Genomic DNA, 21,655 nt, shown 5'->3' with positions numbered 1-21,655 from the left:
TAGAAGTAGTTAGCTTGTAGAAGAGCAGCTGATCCAGCCCAAGGTACCACAAACAGTCACTAGCTTCCCAACTCACCATCTTCCTTTTTCTTTCTGCAATTTGCTCCTCAGATTCCATTTCTACTTCATTGGTAATAGGAGTTTTTTCTTCCATATCATCAATAAAATCTGGTTCCTGAAAAACAGAAATGACTTATTTATGGAAATGTTTATTCAGTCTATAAAATAGGAATTAAACACTGTATCTTTTAACCACAATTCAGTATGTGAAATAAGCCCCATTAAAATCTGAATTTCTAAACAAAGTTATCAAACTCACACAAGCAATTTTGTTTTATGAAGTTTCTATCAAATATAGTGGGGTGGTTTTGTTTGTATTTATTCCAAAACAAATTTTCAGCAATCTCCACTGTTCGATTTAATTAAATGTGGCACACACCTTTAATGTTGTACTCTATGGGAAAGGTAGACAAATCTGAGGGCAAGGCTAGCCTGGTCTGTGTAAATTCCTAGCCTCAGAGTAAGATACAGTATCAAAGAAACAACAAACACCCAAGCTATCTGGAATGTCTTTAATTACCCAGTTTTAGGAAAATGTTCAACTCCATGAGGATCTGTCAACCTGGTTGTTTCTCTCTCTCTCTCTCTCTCTCTCTCTCTCTCTCTCTCTCTCTCTCTCTCTCTCTCTCTCTCTCTCTCTCTCTTTCTTTTTTGAGACAGGGTTTCTCCGTGTAGCTTTGGACTCTGTCCTGGAACTAACTTTGTAAACCTCAAATTCAGAGATCTGCCTGCCTCTTCCTCCCAAGTACTGGGATTAAAGGCATATGCCACCACTGCCCAGCTAACATGGATATGTTTAATAATTTGGTATTTATTATTGTAGGAAATCATATCTCAAAGTGAGCAGCAGAACAGGACTGGGGATAGAACACTTGCCAAGCATGTGTTAGGCCCTACGTTCAATCCCCAGTACTGGAAATATTTAAACTATTAAATGATTTTATGCTTAAAAAGGTGTTTAAATACGACATTTTCCTCTTTAAAATAATTTCTTTGAGAATCAGGAGAGTCAATACCTGATTATTTGATACTGACAGTCTCAGTGGAGAAAGCTTTCTCTGTTTTGTTTCCGGACTCTTTATTTTGTTGTTTGTTCCTTCACAATCTAAGGTAACATTCTGATTTTGTGTATCTTTTTCTTTTGAAATATCTTTCTCCTTTTTTCCTTTTTTTCTTCTGGTCTCATAACCACTATTGATGTTTTCTGTGGATTCCAAGCTCCGTTTTAAAACAGGGCACTCTGGATTTTCCTTGAGGCATGCACAGTCCACCTTGTATTTACTGAAATGATAACCAGGTAAATATTAATATATAAAACAAGACTAAGTTCATAATATCTTTAAAGCTATAACTCCATAAAATGTACGTTATTAATTACAATTAAGACTTAATGTTTTACTAATTTGAATTCCTAGTAAATATGACAAAATAAATGTTTTTTCATAAGAACAAAATATTAGATACTGATTTTTTTTAATATTTATTATGTATGCAATATTCTGTCTGTGTCTATGCCTCCAGGACAGAAGAGGGCACCAGACCCCATTACAGATGGTTGTGAGCCACCATGTGGTTGCTGGGAATTGAACTCAGGACCTTTGGTAGAGCAGGCAATGCTCTTAACCTCTGAACCATCTCTCCAGCCCCCTAGATACTGATTTTTTGTTGCTTGGTGCTACTAGGTATTGCACCCAAAGTCAAATACTTCCAATACGCTAGGGAAGTGCTAACCCTCTAAGCTGTAGCCCCAGCCTTGAGATGTTGGTTCTGAAAAATGTTTTAAAGTAAAAGGATGCTGTAGCTTGTGCAAGATAAACATTAAGGCAAAACCACCCTTTCTTGGTCTTGAGCGTGTTATGCTGACTCTTCAGTTAAAAAAAAAAAAAAATGTTAGTTATGATGAATACCAGATCTTACCTAGTTTATAATATACTTTAAGAAATGATTTTAATCACCAGTTTTCCTTAAAAGATACCTTGAAGAAAACTTAATTCTAAGTCTTCTTTCTTTTAAATGAGGACCTGAAAAATTATACTATGTCTCATCTTCTCAGTAATTACGAACACTCTCAATTTTATGGATGGCCTTACAGCTTAGACTCAAGTGACGATATTAAGTGAGTAGTCTCAATCTTGAGCTAAGGAATCACAAAGCAATGCTAAAACTGGTATACAGTTATATACGAGTAACCCAACGATCTTTAAGAGTTTATGTTCTGAACTTCTGTGGGATAACAATCTCCTAAAGCAGTAAGCACAAACTACTATGTTACACTTCCCCCTTCTGAGAGGTTAAAAGCTTTTAGAAAGCTGGAGAGACTAAGGCAGCAGGTAAGCCCCTGTCTTTTAACAGGCACCACATGTTAAAACATACATGCTGCTTACTAACAGGCTTTCAAAATAGCCTATTTCCTGGGACTGGAGAGATGGCTCAGCAGTAAGGATCACTTCCTGCTGTTTGCATCCCTTCACCCACAGAGGGGACCACCATAATAGAGCTCCACCTCCAGGCCTCACAGTCTTCTGGTCACTGGAGGAACCAATAACCATGTGGATACATTCACATAAATATACACACAAAAATAAAAAAGAGAAAAGCCTAGATTGTTATGATAAATTCACTCAATAGTAGAAATACATATTGATGGTAAAGGTACTGAACACTAAAGGAAACCATAATGCGCACTTTAAAACTTAATTTTAGAAATGATGTCTGTCATCCATTTATAACATGTAGGGGGATGGGGCTGGAGAGATGGATCAGAGGTTAAGAGACTTTGAGAGAACTGAAGTTCCCCGCAGCCATAGTTGGACAGGTCCCAACACAGATCTGGCTGCAGCGCCCTCTTCTGGCCTCTGGCATCCATACACATGCCATATACACTGACATACACACACAAATGAATTCAAAAAGAGTGAAAGAGTCTGCGCGTGGTGCACACCTGTAATTCCATCAGAGTTCAAGGACATCACAGGGAGTCTGAGGCTAGCCTAAATCCTCCTCTTTACACTCAAAAAAGAGAGAAAAGCACTAACTACAGAGCTACATCTTCTGCTTTATTTCTTAATTTGGAAAATAAGTACAGGGATATTTATGTCAGTTGCATTTCATATTATAGTTTTAAAAATACAAATGGGATTTTTTACCAAAATTAATGTTTTTCCTAACATTTCAAAACAATATTAAGAACAATACAAAACATTTGTAGAACTTAAAGTTTTACTGTAGGATCTCCAACAAACCATTTCTATTACAATGCAAAGAAAACTTGATATAGTATCTCTTGTTTTTAAGAAAAAAAATCATGTGTTCATAGCCAATGACCAAGTAAGTTGTTTAACAAGTTGAAGTATAAGAAAGTGAGGGGCAAAAAAAATTCTCACATAATAAAGTCTGTATAGCTGAACTAGAGCTAATAATTATAAGGTCTGAACAGTCACATTACAATAAAGTTTAGGAAATAAGTAACAAAATGGGATTCCTGATAACAGCATACTTAATTTCAGGTACTTTTAACTGTCTCCTGAAAAGTAATAACAATGTCTAAATTATGATGAAGACAATCTATTTGAAATAACATAAAGCACTTAAGGACTTGAACTTACCAATTCCCATAGTCAAAATCAAAGGCAATAGTAATTTCAGTCCCTTTTGGAATAGTCTGTATAGAATAAATGTAGAGATGTATGGTCCCATCTTCAATTTCATGCCTTACCTGTTAAGAAGAATAATTTTACATTTCCATACACTATTTAGAGCATCTTTATCTTGCAATTAGGAAAGTTATTCATTAATATTAGGTTATGTTGTTGCTTGTTTTTGAGACAGTGTCTCACAATTGAGCCCAGGCTTGCTTAGAACACACAGAGATCCACCTGCCTCTGCTTTCTGAATGTTGGTGTTAAAGGGGTACACTACCATGCCCAGCTGAAAAATATTCTTAAGAACATTTTATAAGCATGACACGGGAAACTGCCATTCATCACAAGACTTGCAAACAGCAGTTGTCACCTGAAAGGTCCTCACAGGTACACTGGTAGCACTCACCCGATAGCCTGCCATCTGCATTCTTATCTTCTCACAAGCATAATTTTTGAACCTGTCAGCATGTGGGGTTTTCAAGTAATAGGATGAGTATGAGTGTGCACTAATGCACAGCTAGGAACACTTTCCTTTGACAGCTTCTCTTTCCATGAAGCTGTTCTTCTGAACTACCGTTTCATACATAAAAGCAAGGCATAGAAGGCTGGGAATGTAATTCAGTGGTAAAATATTTGCCTGATATGTGTAAAGTCTTAGAGTTAGTCTCCAACACCACACATACAGACACACACAGAAGAGTAAAAAGGCACTGACAAAGTTATAAAACTAGTAAGCCACAAAAAAGACAAAATTGTCCCAAGTCTACGTCCAAATACTACAAATTTTAGCCTCAAAATTAAATATGTGGGATATCTAAAAAAGCACACTCTGTAATTTTGTTTTAAAAATTGATAGCACATCTAAAGTATACTTGAGGGCTGATGAGATAACTCAGGTGGTAAAGGGTCTTGCTGCTAAACTCTTTTAGACTCAATCCTTAGAACCCACATGGGAAAAGGAGGAAACTGATTGTCCCAAGCTGAACTCCGATTTCTGTGTGCAGGCACGTACACACACACACACACCTTATAAATGGAAAATATTAAGTCTACTTTAGGTTTTAGCTATGTGGTACATACAAGCAGAGCCTCCAATATAAACAGAAATATAATGCTCCCTCTTATAAGCCACAACACAGTTTCATAGCTCAGGAAGTAAAACATAGTGAGACAAGGTCTCACTATATAGCGGTGGCTGGCCTGGAACTTGTTGTGAAGAACAGGCTAGCTTGGAAAGGCCTCTGCCTCCCAAGAGATTAAAGGAGTGGGTGCACAACCATGCACAGCCTATGGACAGTAATTTTAAGATTAGTGTTTACCATCTAAATATTGACAAAAAAAAATAATGAACAAAATAAAATAGGCGCAGACTTTGGTACTTTGTGTTCCTGCTTCTCCTGAGATGTCAGTAAGCTTACCTCTGCATTGGGTGCACAAGAACGCCTGATGAATCGAGCCTCATTCCCAAAAGTCCTCGCATCAACACACATCTCTAGCCCATGAAACTTAGAGTAGAATAAAACAAAAGGGTATGGCCTACAAACAAAGAAGTAGTAAAAGCTTTTAGTATAACAGAACTAGAGGGTATAGTTTAGTGGTAAAATGTTTGCCTCGCAGGGAAAACATCCTCAATTCAGTCCCCAGTGCCACAAAACAAGCAAACAACAAAAATTTTAAAATTTCCTGTTATTCATTAGAGGCAAATAGATAAACAACAGATTAAGGCATTTCTAAAAGACATAGTTGGCAATAAAGTACTTGGATATTGGCATTCTGATTCCAGAAACCACTTTTCCCTACTTGAAATTAATAACACTTGTGTCTGCTTCAATTTGCCTAATTCAAAAGCAATTAAGGTTGAAATTGTCTTTTTAATGAAATTCTTAATCTTGACTTTTATTTATGTGTATGGGTATTTTACCTGGACATGTCTGTGTACCATCTGTAGCCTAGTACCCACAGAACTCAGAAGTCTTTGGGTCCCCTGGAACTAGAGTTACAGATGGTTGTGAGCCACCATATGGGTGCTGTGAATCCAAATCATGTCTACAAGAGAAGCCAGTAACTCTTAACTGCTGAGCCATCTCTCCCACCCCCTTTAGGCATAAATTCTTTCGAGACAAAATGAAAAAAATATTGCCTTTACAAGCTAACTCCATGCTTTTAAAGTCCCATTTCTTGGCCTGGCAAAAATTGATTTATACTAGATTCCATATAAAATATGCTACATGTGAGGTATAGCTCTTATGTATCTTTCATGGCTGAAGTAAATACTCAAGTTATAAACTAAGAATGTTAATGTGTTAAACAGCAGATTTAAAAATAGCAACATATTTCTATACCTCTGAAAAGTAATGACTATCAGAAGATCAAATTAATTCAAACAAAATCCCAAACCAGAAGTCTCCAAAACCATTCCGGTGGTAGCAGCATGGGAACTAACTTTTTTTCAAGTTCTACCAAGTATGTTACAACTTAGTAGATGGAGAGGTTCTCGACAGTCTTAGGTCATGAAAATTTCTGACTGCCACCCTAGATAGCAAAACTATCTTGCTTTTACTTTTTTCAAATGGCTTACTTTAGAGTTCAGCAACACAGAGACGGACAAAAGGCTGGGAAATCTCTACATGTTAGCACTCTACAAAAGTTATCCCTTTCACCCTTGCACGCCTTTCATCCCAGCGTGAGTCTGAGGTCAGCCTGGTCTACAAGGCGAGTTCTAGGACAGCCAGGACTGTTGTATAGAGAAACCCCATCTCTAAAACAAAGTTGCCAAGCATCTAGGCACAGTATTTAAAAAAATCAGTGATCGACTAGGAGATGACACAGCAGGCCACCCTGGGTTACAGAGTAAAAACTACAAAAACCAAAACCCGCCAGGCAGTGGTGGCGCACACCTTTAGTCCCAGCACTAGGAGGCAGAGGCAGCCAGATCTCTGTGAGTTCAAGACCAGCCTGGTCTACAGATCAACTTCCAGGACAGCTAGAGCTGTTATGCAGAGAAACTCTGTCTCACAAAACAAAACAAAACAAAAAAAGCAAGCAACTTTGAACTATAGAAAACCAACATGGGTAAAAAAAATATATATATACCTTTTAAAGAAATATCCATTTGCTTCAAACTGTTCTCTCAGCATAAACTTCCCTCTGTATTCAATGATAAGTGCATCGGGAGGCAAATCTTTGGCAGATTTCAGAATTTTTTTATTCTTCTGTATATGGCTCTAGCATCATTAAATGTAGACAGTAAATTGGTTAATTTCATGCCAAACAAAGACATTCATACTACATAGGCAGTCCCACAATTTTTTTGACTAGTAATATATACCTCTACAGGAGGTTTGAAGAGTGAATTGTTGGTACTCGGTTCTGATTTATTCAAGTCTTTGTTGTCATTCCCACTGCCTAGTCTTTGCGCTATTCTCTGTGCCTCCCTCTGAACACCTTCACTATACTGGTTATTATTTGCCTCTTCATAGCGATCCATCCATGTTTTGATTTTCGTCTCCCATACAAAATTTGAGCCATCAGATGAAGGATCAATTTCTGGTGCCGAACCCTAAAATTGTAGCAAAATAAGGATTACTATTTGAATTTAAGCATGCATACACACATACACACACACACACACACACACACACACATAAATAAGTAATGATTTATATAAAAGAATAGAAAACTACAGTGATTGGTAATCTAAGTTAATTAAAATTAAAAGGTCATAATTTAGCTCATTAAATTTTTATGCTACATGCCAAATAATAAGCTAGGAAATTCATGAAGGCTGAGTTACGTAGAAATAGCAAAAATTCAAGAGTCGTTGCTATGGTAGCCAATTTAAAGATATCAATAAAACCAAATACTTTCTGATTCTATATATTGCTGCTGTCTACTTCATAGCAGCAAGTTTATATGTTTTAGCTTGAATAAATCTGTATATACGCCTCTATTTGTAAGGCGATCCACCAGGCACATTAGTTGTATAAGCATGCACCTCCAGCTAGCTGTTAAGGATGTTAGAGGCACAGTAAAGTCAAGGTCAGATCAGGGCAACAAACTGAGACTCTGTCCCAAAAATTAAAAAGAGTGAAAGGCGATGAGAATTTAGCTCAGTGACAGAATATCTGACCCATGCACAAAGCTTGAGATTCAATCTCCAGTGCTGGGGGAGGTGGGAGTGGAGAGTAACACACTACAAAAATGTACCAACAGCTCATCTGCTACATAAATAATCTTTATTACAGGCCTTTTCTATGATGAGCAACAAACAGTAATATGCTCATCAACTTTGATGGAAATAGGCTTATTCTATCAATAATGATTTTATGTGACACTGGGGATGTACATCAGCAGTAGAATGCTTGCTTTGTATGTATAAGGCCCTAAATCAAATGACCAGCACTCCAAAAAACATATATATACTAACAAATAGTCATAATATATAAATATATACATATATTAAGAATTAAGTGGATATGTTATGTATTTTATACATTAGTGATAAATTATTTGATGAAGATTTATGAGCCACAACTTTATACTAAAGGAACAAATTCAGTATTAAATTATTTTTTAATTATCAGCAACAATCTACTAATAACTTGATATATATCTTTAATACAGCTCTTCAATCTTATAAATTTAACTCAAGAATTACTGGAGATGTAATGCTTTTGAAAATTTCCACTTTCCTAGTCACTTTATGTAATAAAGGGAATTGTTTCAGTTCTGGAAAAGGTATCACTTCCTTTTTAAGCCTAGTATTCAATTAGATAAAATAGAAAAAAAAAAGAATACTAGAGTACTGGTAATTAAAAATGTTTAAAATTTTTATTTTTATTTAATGTGTATAAATGGTTTGCCTGTATATATGTAAATGAACCATGAGTATGGAGGGCAGAAAAGTGGGGTTAGATCCCCTAGAACTGAAACTAAAGCAGCTGTGAGCCATGTGGATGCTGAGACCTAAACCCAGATCCTCTCCAGGGACAGCTCATGCTGTTAACTTCTGAGCCATCTTTTAGTTCCCTAAGAAAACTTTTTTAAAAAGTTCAGACTTCTTTACTCTGTTAGAACAAATTCAAGAAACAAAAAAGTAAGTAACTCTCTAATATTCAGAGAACATTTGAACGTGCAATATAAACATCACATAATAATGTTCTTGAGAGAGAATTACAAAATTATTTAAGAGTAATCATTTAGAGAGTGCTAATATATAGAATCTAGAGAGTACATATCAGAAATGCAGTATAATATTGTGTTTCATATTATAGGAACAAAAAGTACTGTAATATATTCATTGCGTCTTTTTTTAATACTAAGCCGGAAATTTAAGAAATTAGTGCTAGGTGTGGTGGGAACTGTGCCTTATAGTTCCTGCACTTTGGAGACAGGAAAGATGACCACTGAAAGTTTAAGGCCCACCCGGTCTACATAGCAAGTTCCAGGCCTGTCAAGGCTACATACAAAGCAAGACCCTATCTCAAAACAAAAGCAAAAAAATTTTTTTCCTTTATTACCTAGCTCAGAAAGATACTTCTAAAACAGCATAAACCTGTGTTTATAGAAAAAGCAGAGGTGGAGAGCCTTGTTTCTGCTGGGAATTTAAGCACCCCAAAAACTCAAGGATATAGGCTAATAATTCAAAATCTGTGACTAGTTTGTATTACCAACAAGGGACTATAATGACTTTATAGTACCGTATTTAGCTTGATTACCGCAGAATTCCAACTGCACTTTTCAGTGTGACTCTGGATTAATGTGTAGAGTATAGTAATAAACCTTAGTAGCATCAGAGACATGAAATACAATGACAAATGGAATTATTATAATTTTTAAAAATTATTTTATTTTTCTTTTATGTGCACTGGTGTTTTTGCCTGCATATCCATCAGTGTGAAGATGTTGGAACTCCTAGAGTTGCAATTATAGACAGTGGTGAGCTGCCATGTGGATGCTGGGAATTGAATCCAGGTCCTCTGGAAGACCAGTCAGTACTCTTAACTGATGAGCCATCTCTCTGGCCCCCAATTATTCCAATTTTAATATTGGTATCTATATACCAATATTAAATACCCTTCTTATTAATATGGTAACAATATCAATAAACTCTAAGAGTGATTTATTAATCCACTTAGAAGTTTAAGGCCCTACTTCTTGTTAATGTACTAAGCAATGAAATAGCAGACACCACAGAACATAAAGTACCAACATAAAGAAGGAAGCTACTCAGCAAGCTCTTGATTTAGCACTAGTTAACAATAATGCCTTAATTTAATATAATTACCTTGACTCTTGATGATTTCCTAGATCCTTCACGAAAGGCCTAAAATAAGTGTGGAATTCTGAGTTAGTTTTTTGCTTTTGTTTTTTAACTGGATATAACTAAGAATCAACTGGTTCACTGAAGCATTTTGCTGAAGTGATAACGTGGCAACAACAATAAAGCTAAAACAAGGGGAATTAAGAAGTAAATAAAGATATACTAGAATACTATTTTACCACAAATATAATGTAAACGATTTAAAATGTGTTTATAATGATGGTAAGATAAAAACTTCAAAATATTATTTGTGGTAAATATTATAAACATCAAATTATATAGGTGAACTGCACTACAAGACAGTGGGAACTTGGACTAAATTTGTAATAGCACAAAGATTAAAAATATACTAAGACATTTCAACAGAAAACTCAATAGAGCTATTAAAAATAATTTTGATATCAAAGACTAAATATGACTTACAAATTTTAGAGCCTGAATATTGGCTGCGTTGCTGAGACACACACACACACACACACAATCAGGTAAGATACAAGTTTGGTGCAGAAGGGAACACAAAGAAAAATGGTATTTGGTACACATGGTGGAGCACACCTTTAGTCTAAGCAACTAATAACAAAATAAGGCAAAATATGGCTGAGTACTAGAATAAAAGGCTCAAATGTCATGACAGGATGCAAAAAAAGATTTTATTTGCTGAAGAAAAGCAGCATTCCTGTTAACTCAGTCTAGTAGTTTAAAATCGTAAAAAAAAATGCAAAAGTTCACCATTTCAAATGGTGAACATGAGCGGTGTAATAGAGATGTGGCTATGAACTGTGGGTGCCTCTAGTAACATTTGAACTGTCTAGACTGGGTTAACAGAAAAAGAAGCAAAATAAAAAGGAATGGACAAAGACTTCAATAGGTACAGAAAGATAAAATTAGAAAATGAAAAACTTTAAAGTACATTATTATTACTCAAGAGAAAACAAAACAAACAAAAACCCCCTTGATTTTTAAGCCATAACAGCTACATGTAATTGATTTTTCCATAGTAATGTAGTCAATGTGAGTCTTTTACCAATAGTCATGACACTTAAATGGACACATTCTGAGAACTGCATTATTAAGTTATTTTGTTCTTATTATTAATAATTATTAAATTATTTTTGTCATTATTGTAAATACTATAGAGAGAATACGTACATATGATTATCAGATATAACCTATGAACCTAAGCTACACATGGTACCTATCATTTCTGGTCCTGGATATAACCCTGTACATTATGTTTCTGTGGACAATTGTAACCTAATAATAAATATTTGCATGAAAATAATGATAAATATTGTATGTTGCTCTGGGTAGTGGGGGGTGCATGCCTTTAATTTCAGTACTTGGAAGCAGAGCCAGGCATTGTGAGTTCGAGACCAGCCTGATCTAAGTGAGTTCCAGGCTGGCCAAGTATACCAGAGAAACCCTGTCTTAAAAAAAGCGTGTTTCTATATCAAAACACAGAAAAGGTACATTAAAATACTTGAGAAAATGTCTTCACTTTATAATCTGATAGGGTCATGAATGCATTTGCTGTCCTTGAGAATTTGAAATTAACAAATTTAATGAAACATATAAACTATAAAGTCTATAAACTGCTGTCTGCCAGTAGACCTTAGGGATCATATAATAAAATTCAGAAAACAAAGTAAGAAATTCAGTTCAGTAGGAAGCCTTTATTGAATATTATCCAAAACTAGTAGGAGTTATAAGTAATCAAGCTTCCTTACCTGGCAAGTTATTGTTTCTGTTTTCAAACAGTCTGCTCTGCCTCACTTCAGCATTCACAATTCTGTCATTCATCTTATTATACAGTGAGTCCAAAGCAATAGCAAAGTTCTTTTGTGATCCATCTCAGTCTTTAAAATGCATTGCAATTTTTAAATAATACTTAAATTTTTTAAAATAATTTTTTGTGAGAACTTTCCATATATTTTGCTGCCACCCATGTTCTCCCTGTATTAATTTCTTGCCTGTAACTCAGCTCCTATCAGCTTTATCTACTCATCTGAAATAAAAAGGCAAAACGTACTTTTTTACATTTTGAAAAGTTTTGTTCTTTCTCCCCACTTTTTTTCCTTCTCTTGTCAGTAACCTTGGGAACTCTGGAAGCAGTTAAAGTGACTGATGTTGGAGTATGCTGGAATGCGGTGTATAATTCCACAGGGACTTCATCGCCACTTTCGGTTGCGCTGGTATCACCATCTTCAATGGAAAACAAAGTCACCACACTTTAGTGCAAAGAGAGCAGCCCTGCACCTGACAGAGTCATTCCCTTGTTCCTAAAGGAAACACATATTCTTACTTCACTAAACAAACTAAATGCTTTCCTTACACATGACATCTTCAAGGACAGATGCCTGATGACACACTCTGGTGGTCTCAAGAAACTGGCACTAGTACACGCGACTAATGGAACTCAAATTTTCTTGGTAGAAATTCAGTCATATCTATAAAATTTACTCACTCAAATGTTAGTCTGTCATTCCATTAAATAGCTAAAGTAAAAAAGCAAACTTATACAACTCTGTCCAAATAAATGAACTTTTCACAACAACAAAACAAAATAACTAGAAACAACCCACAATGTCTACCAAAGAGCAAAGACTGAATAAAAAAATTATTTTGGTCTTAATCCAAAATAAAATGTGGCAAGCTAGGGCAGAGTGGCACCTGCTCTTAAAACCAACACTTGGGAAGGAAGAGGCTCACCCAGGACGAGACAGGCCTGTACTATGCACGACATCACTGAGTCACATCAGGACAGTGACGGGACTGGGCTAGTGAGCTCAGATCAACTTGGGCTAAATAAAGGACCTATCTAAAAAACAAAAATAAAAGAAAAATCCTAAACAGAAAAGTTGTAGCATATATAAAATTAATAAAATGGTATCCTAAAAATTAAAGAAATACTATCTCATTAATATTATTCTGACTAATATACTTCACTTTTTTTTACCTACATATGAGAACAAAAGTTAATTTAAGCTTCTTATTTACTTTGTTCTGGTTTATGTCTCCTAACATATGAACATGCATATTCTGTAATCAAAAAAGCCTATACCTGAGATTATAAATAAAACATACACTCAAAATATAATCAAAAGGTGCTGTAGGCTGTAGAGATGGATCCGAGGCAAAGAGTACTAGCTGCTCTTCCAGAGGAGAGGGGTTTGATTCCCAACACCCATATGGTAGCTCATAACTGTCTATACTTCAGTCCTAGGGGATCTAATGCTTCCTCTTCTCCAGACACACATGTTGTTCACAGACATACATTGAGGCAAATGGGTGTTTTTACATATAATTAAAAATATTCAGACCATTTATTTTCCTAATCATACTAATTTTAATTTAGAATAGTACTTTTTTACATACCCGACATATTTTCTCTTTTCCGGCGTTGTAGTAGCACCGCTCTCTCTTTATCCAAATTCCTATATTAAAACATTCATTAACATGTTTCTCATCAAGCTTCCAGAAGCTTAGATATGAAGATGTTTTACATGTGATGCACTTCAAAATTTATGTTTTTAGTGAATAATACATGCAGCAGCCCTGACAGATTATTTATGATCCAGTATACATACACATTTCCTATACATTTATAGAAACAGTAGATATCAGTTAAGTTATCCCATTCCATATTCTATTAAGAAAATGTTTACCTATGAAGTGAGCACATTTTTCAAATTCAAATTTATAGCAAAAAAAATCTGAAGAATAAAACTCCCATTACAAATTGTAACTAAAACAAATTGTTTTAAATAAATGTATGAGTAAATTAGTACATATTATACATTTCCGTATGCCTTAAATTATTTCTCTGACTTATGTTTATTTTTAGACAGGGTCTCACTAAGTAACCGAAACTGGCTTCAAACTCAGTTTTAGCTGTCCTCTTCTGGGGTTACAGTTGTATGCCACCACATCCACTTTATTTCTACTCTTAATAAATACTGAAAGGCATGATGGGAAGCAGAGCCATAAGATCTCCATGAGTTTGAGACCAGCATGATCTGAAAAGTTCCAGATCAGCTAAGCCACATCGTGAGACCATCTTTAAAAAAAAAATGAATAAAAATAAATCAAAACAATTCCTCCCCATCTTTGGGCAGTGGTGGCACACCCCTTTAATCCCAGCACTCAGGAGGCAGAGGCAGGTGGATCTTAGAGTTCAGGGCCACCCTGATCTACAGAGAGAGTTCCAGGAAAACCAAGGCTACACAGAGAAATCCTTCCTCAAAAAAACAAGTAACAAAAACAAAAGAATCAATTGAAAAAGGTCTGGAGTAGAAAAAATAAGGCAGAATTTACACTTACTTGAAATACCTTCTTTTATATATTTGATTTTAGTATGACAATTATTTCTTACAATGAACTATATAACTGCAAAAGTAAATTTTTTTAAAAAGCAATTCTTAACATTAAAAACAAACTCAAACTCTGAGTAATAGAGCATATCTCTAATTCTAGTACTTAGGAGACAGATGTAGGAGAATCAGGAGTCCAAGTTCAGCGAAGGCTATGTATGACTCTCCCTTCACAAATCAACCAGCTAGCTGGGTTATTTGTATATTCTTGGTGTAAACATAAGACCACATTAACCATTTCAGAGAATTTTCATGGTCTCATTCATTTATTGATAGCCTAATGTGAAAATCCTATTAAAAATATTTTATAAACAGTCTCACAAGGTGTTACTACTAGGAAAAAGTAGGGAAGGATATATACAAGATACAAGTTATCTACATTACTTTATGTAAATCTTCAATTAATTAAAAAAAAGTAACTTAGAAATGCAAAAGACTAATAGTTCAAATAAAACTAATAATCTAAACAACTTCAAGTGTGTATCTAATTGGCACCATATCTATATAGTGACATTCTTTTCAGGGATTTTAAATATAATAAATTGATTTTAATATCCATTTGTGATATTGTCCAATTGAGTAATTATGAAATCCTAATTACATTATTCTTTCTTTTTTTTTTTTTTGGTTTTGAGACAGGGTTTCTCTGTAGCTTTGGAGCCTGTCCTGGAACTAGCTCTGTAGACCAGGCTGGTCTCGAACTCACAGAGATCCGCCTGCCTCTGCCTCCCGAGTGCTGGGATTAAAGGCGTGCGCCACCACCGCCCGGCTACATTATTCTTTCTTATGGAGAAATTAGGTAAAAAGATTACTATAAGAATATACAGACAGATGTAGTCCGGTGGGGGTGGAGCTTTTAATTGCAGCACTCAGGAGGCAGAGGCAGTTGGCTCTCTAAGTTCAAGGTCAGTCTGGTCTATAGAGTGCCAGGACAGTCAGGGTCACAAAAAGAAATCCTGTCTCAAAAAACCAAATCTTGTGTGTGTTTGTGTGTGTGTGTGTGTTTGTGTTTGTGTGTGTGTATACACACATACTCAAACATTATTATATATTACACAACACACACATATATATAAGAACAATATTTAATATTCTTAACTTTAACTGCAAATATAAGTATTAATTCATTGTTTTTCAAAATAGGGTTTTTCTGTGTAGCACTGGCTGTCCTGGAACTGGTTCTGTGACCAGGTTGGCCTCAAACTTGGAGATCTGCCTGCTTCTGCCTCTCAATTACTGGGACTAAAGGTATGCATCACTTTGCCCAGCCTGCATGAATTTTGTCTTTAAAAAAAAATAAATAAAGCTGGGCATGGTGGTGCACGCCTTTAATCCCAGCAGAGGCAGGTGGATCTCTGAGTTTGAGGCCAGCCTGGTCTACAGTGTGAGTTCCAGGACAGCCAAAGATACACAGAGAAACCCTGTCTCAAAAATAAACAAACAAAAAAAGTGTTTAAAAAAAATAAGACAAAACAATTAGTAATTACTGAAGTGGGGGCAGAACCTTTTAAAAGGAGGTGTTTGTGTTGCTCTTATTCAGTGTATATATGTTCATTTGTAGCACATAGGTGCACATGCATGGAGAAGGCAGAAAATAATCTCAAGTCTCATCCTTGGGAACACCACTACTTCCTTCCAAATGGTCTCAGTTTCCTAGAGCTCACAAATTAACCTGCACAGGCTTGGCCAGTGAGCCCCAGGGATCCTCCTGGTTCTGCCTCCCCAGTGTGAGGGTTAAGTCATGCCATAATATGCATCTTTTTAATAAGAGTTCTAGTAGATCAAGCACTTTACCAAGGGATTTCCTCAACCAATTTTATTAGGTTTTATGTATCTATAATGAAAAGATTTGTTGTTGTTGTTGATGATGATAATGTTTGAGACAGGGACCTCACACAAACTTGCTGTGTAGTCGAGCTGGGCCTTTAACTCCAGATCCTCCTCCTCCACTTCCCAACAGCAGGAATTACAGTAATTCCTGCCCTTTGCCTGGCTCCACAATAATGAATCAGACAATGACCCATTTGGTCATTGTTCACCCTCACCCTTGAAAGTGCCTCAGTTTACCAAGAAATAAATGGTCTGTTTTCCAGGCTACATTGATGTCATGTGACAGAAAACCCAAGACTAGGAAACCAAGACCAGAACAAGATCCCAGAAACATCTGGCTTTTCTGTCCTGTTACAGTTGTCTTCCTGTGCAAGGCTGTACTCCCTCCCATGGGTTGAGACTGTGGGATCCCCTGCAATTTCCTTTCCCCTACGTCTCTCCATGTTTGCACTTCTGGGTCTGGCCATTCATGTTAACGTAACTCAGATACTCTTTCAAAGGAAGCATGTGGACAGCTTCCTATCATATTTTCTGCCATGTAACAAAGACTTTTCTGTGACTATAAGTTCTAATAGATTGTGGAAAGATAAGTGGCTTTCTTTTTTTTGATTCCTACTGACCTCTCCAGAACCTTACAAGAAGAAAATTTCTATGTGAAAGAAATATTGTACCTTTACTATGTGTTTAAAAAAAATGTTTTTGATGGGAGTTGAATCTGCACACTACACACAAACCCAGCAAATTCTGTCTGTAACTAGGAGGGTGCTCTGAGAATTCATTTGGGGCAGGGCAGAAGAGGGGACCAGGATTGAACTCAAGACCTCTCACATGCTAGGTAAGCATTCCATCTCCATAAAGTTACATTTCCCACTCCCCTTTTCTGGGGTGCTCAAACTTGAACTCAGTTGTCTCGGGTATTATATTACACAAGCACATTACCACTGAGTCACATTCTTCCTCGCTATATTTTTCTGCTTTTATTTAGAGGACAATCACATCCTTCTAATGACTGCCAAATAGATGCCAAACATTTAGAAAATAAACTATCATCATCTTGATCACTAATAAAGTTAAAATTACATAATGAACTACAATGCACTTATCAATAAAAAAAAATCTTGATTTAGGTTTAAAGTTAAAAAATAATAAACATGGGCTGGAGAGCTGGCTCAGTGGTTGAGAGCATTGCCTGCTCTTCCAAAGGTCCTGAGTTCAATTCCCAGCAACCACATGGTGGCCCACAACCATCTGTAATGAGATCTGATGCCCTCTTCTGGCCTGCAGGCATACATGCAGACAGAATATTGTATACAGAATAAATAAATAAATAAATAAATATTAAAAAAAATAAACATAAGTGGAAAAAATTTTAAAAAGAAGTACCTTTTTAAAGGGTACTTCCCAAGAATTAATGGGATTTTATTAATTTGAAACTCATGAATAAATTTCTGTGGAAGTTTTTTCAGTGAAATAACTGATAGTCTTATCACGTCTGATAACTTACCTGGGCTGACAGCGTTCACACAGGTATGTGTCAGGGATGTGCTGCCGGTCGATCCCCATGCAATCAATATGTTGCCAAACACTTAAAAAGAAAAAAAAAATAACAAAAGCAAAAGCATTAAGACCATTCAAAATTGAGATGTAATATTCTACCATTTAAGAGGTACCAACTTTGAGCTTAGTACACACTAAAATGTGTTCTCAGGCAGAAAAATTTTAAGATGCAAAAATGGCAAATACAGAATGCATAAATTAAATTTCTGAAGCAAATGCAATTTAAAACATAAAGAGTAACAGTTGAAAATGTTATTACAAACCTGAAGATGTTAACACTAAAACGCCTAAATAATAATCAGTGTGATAAGAATCTGATTTGGGAACATAGGAAGGAAAGGTATCATTGAAACACTTACTGATTACCAGCTATGAGAAGATGACCAACGGTGGTCAATATACACAAAGAAAACTTTTTCGAGTTCAAGGAAAAGTAGCAAAGCTGGATTACATCTTCTGTTAACATTTAACAATTTTGGTAGCATACAGTATTAATTGAAAGATAAGGTAACAAAGAATTAAAAAAGACTTCTAACATTTATACTTAATAAAGAACAGACTAAAATAATTCCAAAAGGGTCAAAGAATTCAAGAGGCATTCCATTGGAAAGAAATTCAACTTAATTACTTTGGATGGAGTATACGGACATCTTGAAGTAAACTTCTAAATATATTGTTACTGATAAAACCTCAAGTACCTGAAAGGGATATACATTCCTCTTTTTAAAAAAAAGGCAAAAATTTACTATCTATTCCTTACACACAATCATCCACTTTTTAAAAAATTACATGTGTGTGTATATGAGTGCGTCTGTGTGTGCGCACATGTCATAGCCCAAGTTGGGAGGTCAGAAAACAGCTTTCTGAAGTTGGCTCTCTCTTCTACCATGTGGGTCCCAGAGAACAAGCTCAGCTTGTTAGGCTGAGAAGCAACCACTGAGCCATCTCCCAGCCAGTACATACTAAGTGGTACTGTGTTATTCTTTACTTCTCAAATGAGAACCTCAAGAAGATTATATAACAAGTTATGTTAAATTATGTCATGCAGATAACAAGCAAAGCTAGACAAAAATAGCAGAGTTTTAGATGTCTGAAGTCAAAACGCTGAATATGGGCAATAGGAACATTGAAAAACCAAAAAGAGACAATATAAAGAGAGGTTGAGAAAGGTTAGTCCTTGGAGAACAACATAGGCTGAATACAAAAATGGAGGGTGGGTCAGAAACAGACAGACACTGAGTCATAATAAGAGTCAATTCAATGTAAATACCTTGAATCATCCAAATACTGTGCCTTCAACAACGTGTAGGTAGTTAGTAACCTAAGGATACTGCAGGGATGTCTAAGAATGATAACCATTTAGTACATGTCCTTCTGACTAACTGGATTCTTTCAATAAAAACACGGCTCCATTTATCACATTAGATGAGAGTGGCTACAGGAAAGCTCTTTTAGATAACTAATACAGTAAGAATGGATATTTTCTAATCCGGCAGAAAACACATCCCCAAAGTCATTTAAGTTTTGCAAATTTCCCTCCTCAATAAATTTACCAAAGTCATTATTTACATTAATATCACAGGTAAAGAGAATTTATTTCTAAATTTTAAAAGTACCATAACATTATTATTAAAATAAAATTATTTACAATCTTCCACTTAAAACCAATTTCACACTCTACATTCATATCCTACTTACTGACAGAGATAAATGAACCTTTTGAAATGTACACATGCTACTACTATCAGTAACAACCAAAAGCTGATCATTTACTCTAACAGAATAATTTACAAACAATACAAATTGACAGTCAACTCTCAGCTGCAGTTTAACTCACTTTCAAACATGGATTTACACAGCCATGCTACATACGCCAAATCAAATAATGAAGCTATGCCATAAGGACCAGGAAATTCTCTGAAGCCTTCAAACTTTCTTGCCTTCTACAATGTATTTTTTAAATATTCTCTGCTCCCCATCCTATGCAAAGAACAGACTTAATAACTTTAAAGCAGAAACCCAACTGTTCCATCTCCATTCTCACTAAACCTCTCCCACAGAGAGAAAGAGAGAGAGAGATAGACACAGACACATACACAGAGAAACACATACAGAGAGAAAGAGAAAGAGAGATAGACACAGACACATACACAGAGAAACACATACAGAGAGAAAGAGAGAGAGGGAAGGAAAGGGAGGGAGGGATGCAGAGGGAGGAAAGAAACCCCACTTTCTGTTGCAATCACCTTCTCTAGGGGAGGAGCCTTTCTTGGTGGGTGAACCAGGGTTGGGGGAGGGAGACTGGTTCTGGCTCAAGAAGATTCCAGAATGCTGCAAGGTTCAAGCCAAAGGTTGTAAGAAAATAAGATCAAACACTGATTAAATATTTAATTTCCCCAAACTGGAAAATCATAACTGACTACACAATACAATAAAAGACTCAATCATTCTTTTTTTTTATATCTTGTTATGTCTATATATGCACTTGCACTACCACTGAACTAAGTGAAAAGGAGATGATCCAATAATATAATAGTTCAACTGATTACTGCTCAATTCATAATAGGGGTCTCTCTCTCCTCTCTCTCTCTGTCTCTGTCTCTCTCTCCTCTCTCTCTCTGTCTCTGTCTCTCTCTCTGTCTCTCTCTCTCTCTCTCTCTCCAGGATTTTTCTGCATATCGCTGGCTCTCCTGGTACTACTTTGTAGACTAGGCTGGCCTTGAACTCAGAGATCTGCCAGCCTCTGCCTCCCCAAGTGCTGGGATTAATAGCCTGTGCCACCTACACCCAGCATCATAACAGGGATTTCTAATAATAAACTATAAAATAGCTTCTTTCATCTTTTTTAAAGATTTACTTATTTAATTTTTAAGTGTATGTGTGTTTCTGATTACAGAGGCCAGGACAGGACAATAGATCTCCTGCAGCTGGAATTACGGGTGGTTTTGAACTGCACCATGTAAGTGCAGGGAACTGAGCTTGGGTCCTCTCCAAGATTAATGCGTGTTTGTCTCTAGTCCTAAAATAGATTCTTTCAAATAAGGACTTTATTCTAAAAAAATAAAATAAAATAAATTGCATCAATAGAGGCAGATGTCCTACTTTTTTTTTTAAAAAAAAGAAATTAATTCCTTCAGAAGACCTAACTAGCTTTTCCAAATTAACAATCAAAGGTTAAAAGCAGTCAAGAAAAACGAACTAATCATGTGAAATATTTTACCTGCATTTGTCACAACAGATCATGTATCCATCATCATGTGTAAAACCACATATGCACCTGGTTACATCAGTACCGTAACTTCCATCCTCAGATGTGCTGATTGTAGTAGCACTGGAAGTTTCGTCAAAATTAGGAGTGGTAAATATGCCTACTTCGTTTTTGCTAATGAGACCTGATGGAGGAGGGGAAGCTGGAGGTGTTGGAGGAGGACGAGCACCATAATTGTGGTCCTGAATAATAGAAGACAAAATAAGTACAATATGAATCTCAATGACATAAATCAGGCAAATTAAATGAAATTTAAATACTTAACATAAAATTGGTCCATTTCTTAATAAAGATAAATCATGACATAAGACTAATAAGTAAATCATAGTGGTCACTGTCTAGAAGGTAGTCAATGACTTTCAGATCAATGACATTTCCCTTCCCTTCACAGCAGAAAATGACATTTCCAGTTTTAAGATTGCATAGTTTCACTTTCAAGAAGAAATTAAGTACATGACGTGATAATAAGGGTAAAACCCAAACTCCACAGGAATAGAAGGCTAAAGAACAGCAAAAACCGGGCTGGAGAGGTGACTCAGCAGGTAAAGGTGTCTGCCATAGAGCCTAGCAACCTGAGTTCAATCCCTAGGACCCATGTGAAGGGAAG

At 35.9% G+C, this 21,655-nt stretch overlaps 1 protein-coding gene across 6 annotated transcripts in view; it reads right to left on the bottom strand.

Moving 5' to 3' along the window:
* Kmt2e (lysine methyltransferase 2E) overlaps window positions 1-21,655 on the bottom strand; it is a 65,809-nt gene that overhangs the window by 19,411 nt on the left and 24,743 nt on the right. For all 6 annotated transcript variants that reach the window (XR_003377989.1, XM_005358370.2, XM_013350432.2 and 3 more), the window contains 11 exons: window positions 21,001-21,230; window positions 17,728-17,808; window positions 13,399-13,457; window positions 12,053-12,225; window positions 9,988-10,026; window positions 7,030-7,260; window positions 6,795-6,925; window positions 5,120-5,237; window positions 3,666-3,775; window positions 1,077-1,341; window positions 77-175 (listed from right to left, as the gene is read on the bottom strand). Coding sequence is in view for 5 of the 6 variants with exons in the window: in XM_005358370.2 (XP_005358427.1) it covers window positions 77-175; window positions 1,077-1,341; window positions 3,666-3,775; window positions 5,120-5,237; window positions 6,795-6,925; window positions 7,030-7,260; window positions 9,988-10,026; window positions 12,053-12,225; window positions 13,399-13,457; window positions 17,728-17,808; window positions 21,001-21,230 (1,536 nt within the window). In the remaining variant the exon portion in view is untranslated. The remainder of the gene's footprint in view (window positions 1-76; window positions 176-1,076; window positions 1,342-3,665; window positions 3,776-5,119; window positions 5,238-6,794; window positions 6,926-7,029; window positions 7,261-9,987; window positions 10,027-12,052; window positions 12,226-13,398; window positions 13,458-17,727; window positions 17,809-21,000; window positions 21,231-21,655) is intronic.

Source organism: Microtus ochrogaster, chromosome 26 (assembly GCF_000317375.1).
Source record: "Microtus ochrogaster isolate Prairie Vole_2 chromosome 26, MicOch1.0, whole genome shotgun sequence".
Lineage (NCBI taxonomy): Eukaryota > Metazoa > Chordata > Mammalia > Rodentia > Cricetidae > Microtus > Microtus ochrogaster.
Note: the sequence above shows the minus strand (reverse complement) of the source record. Positions and strands in the feature narration are given on the sequence as shown.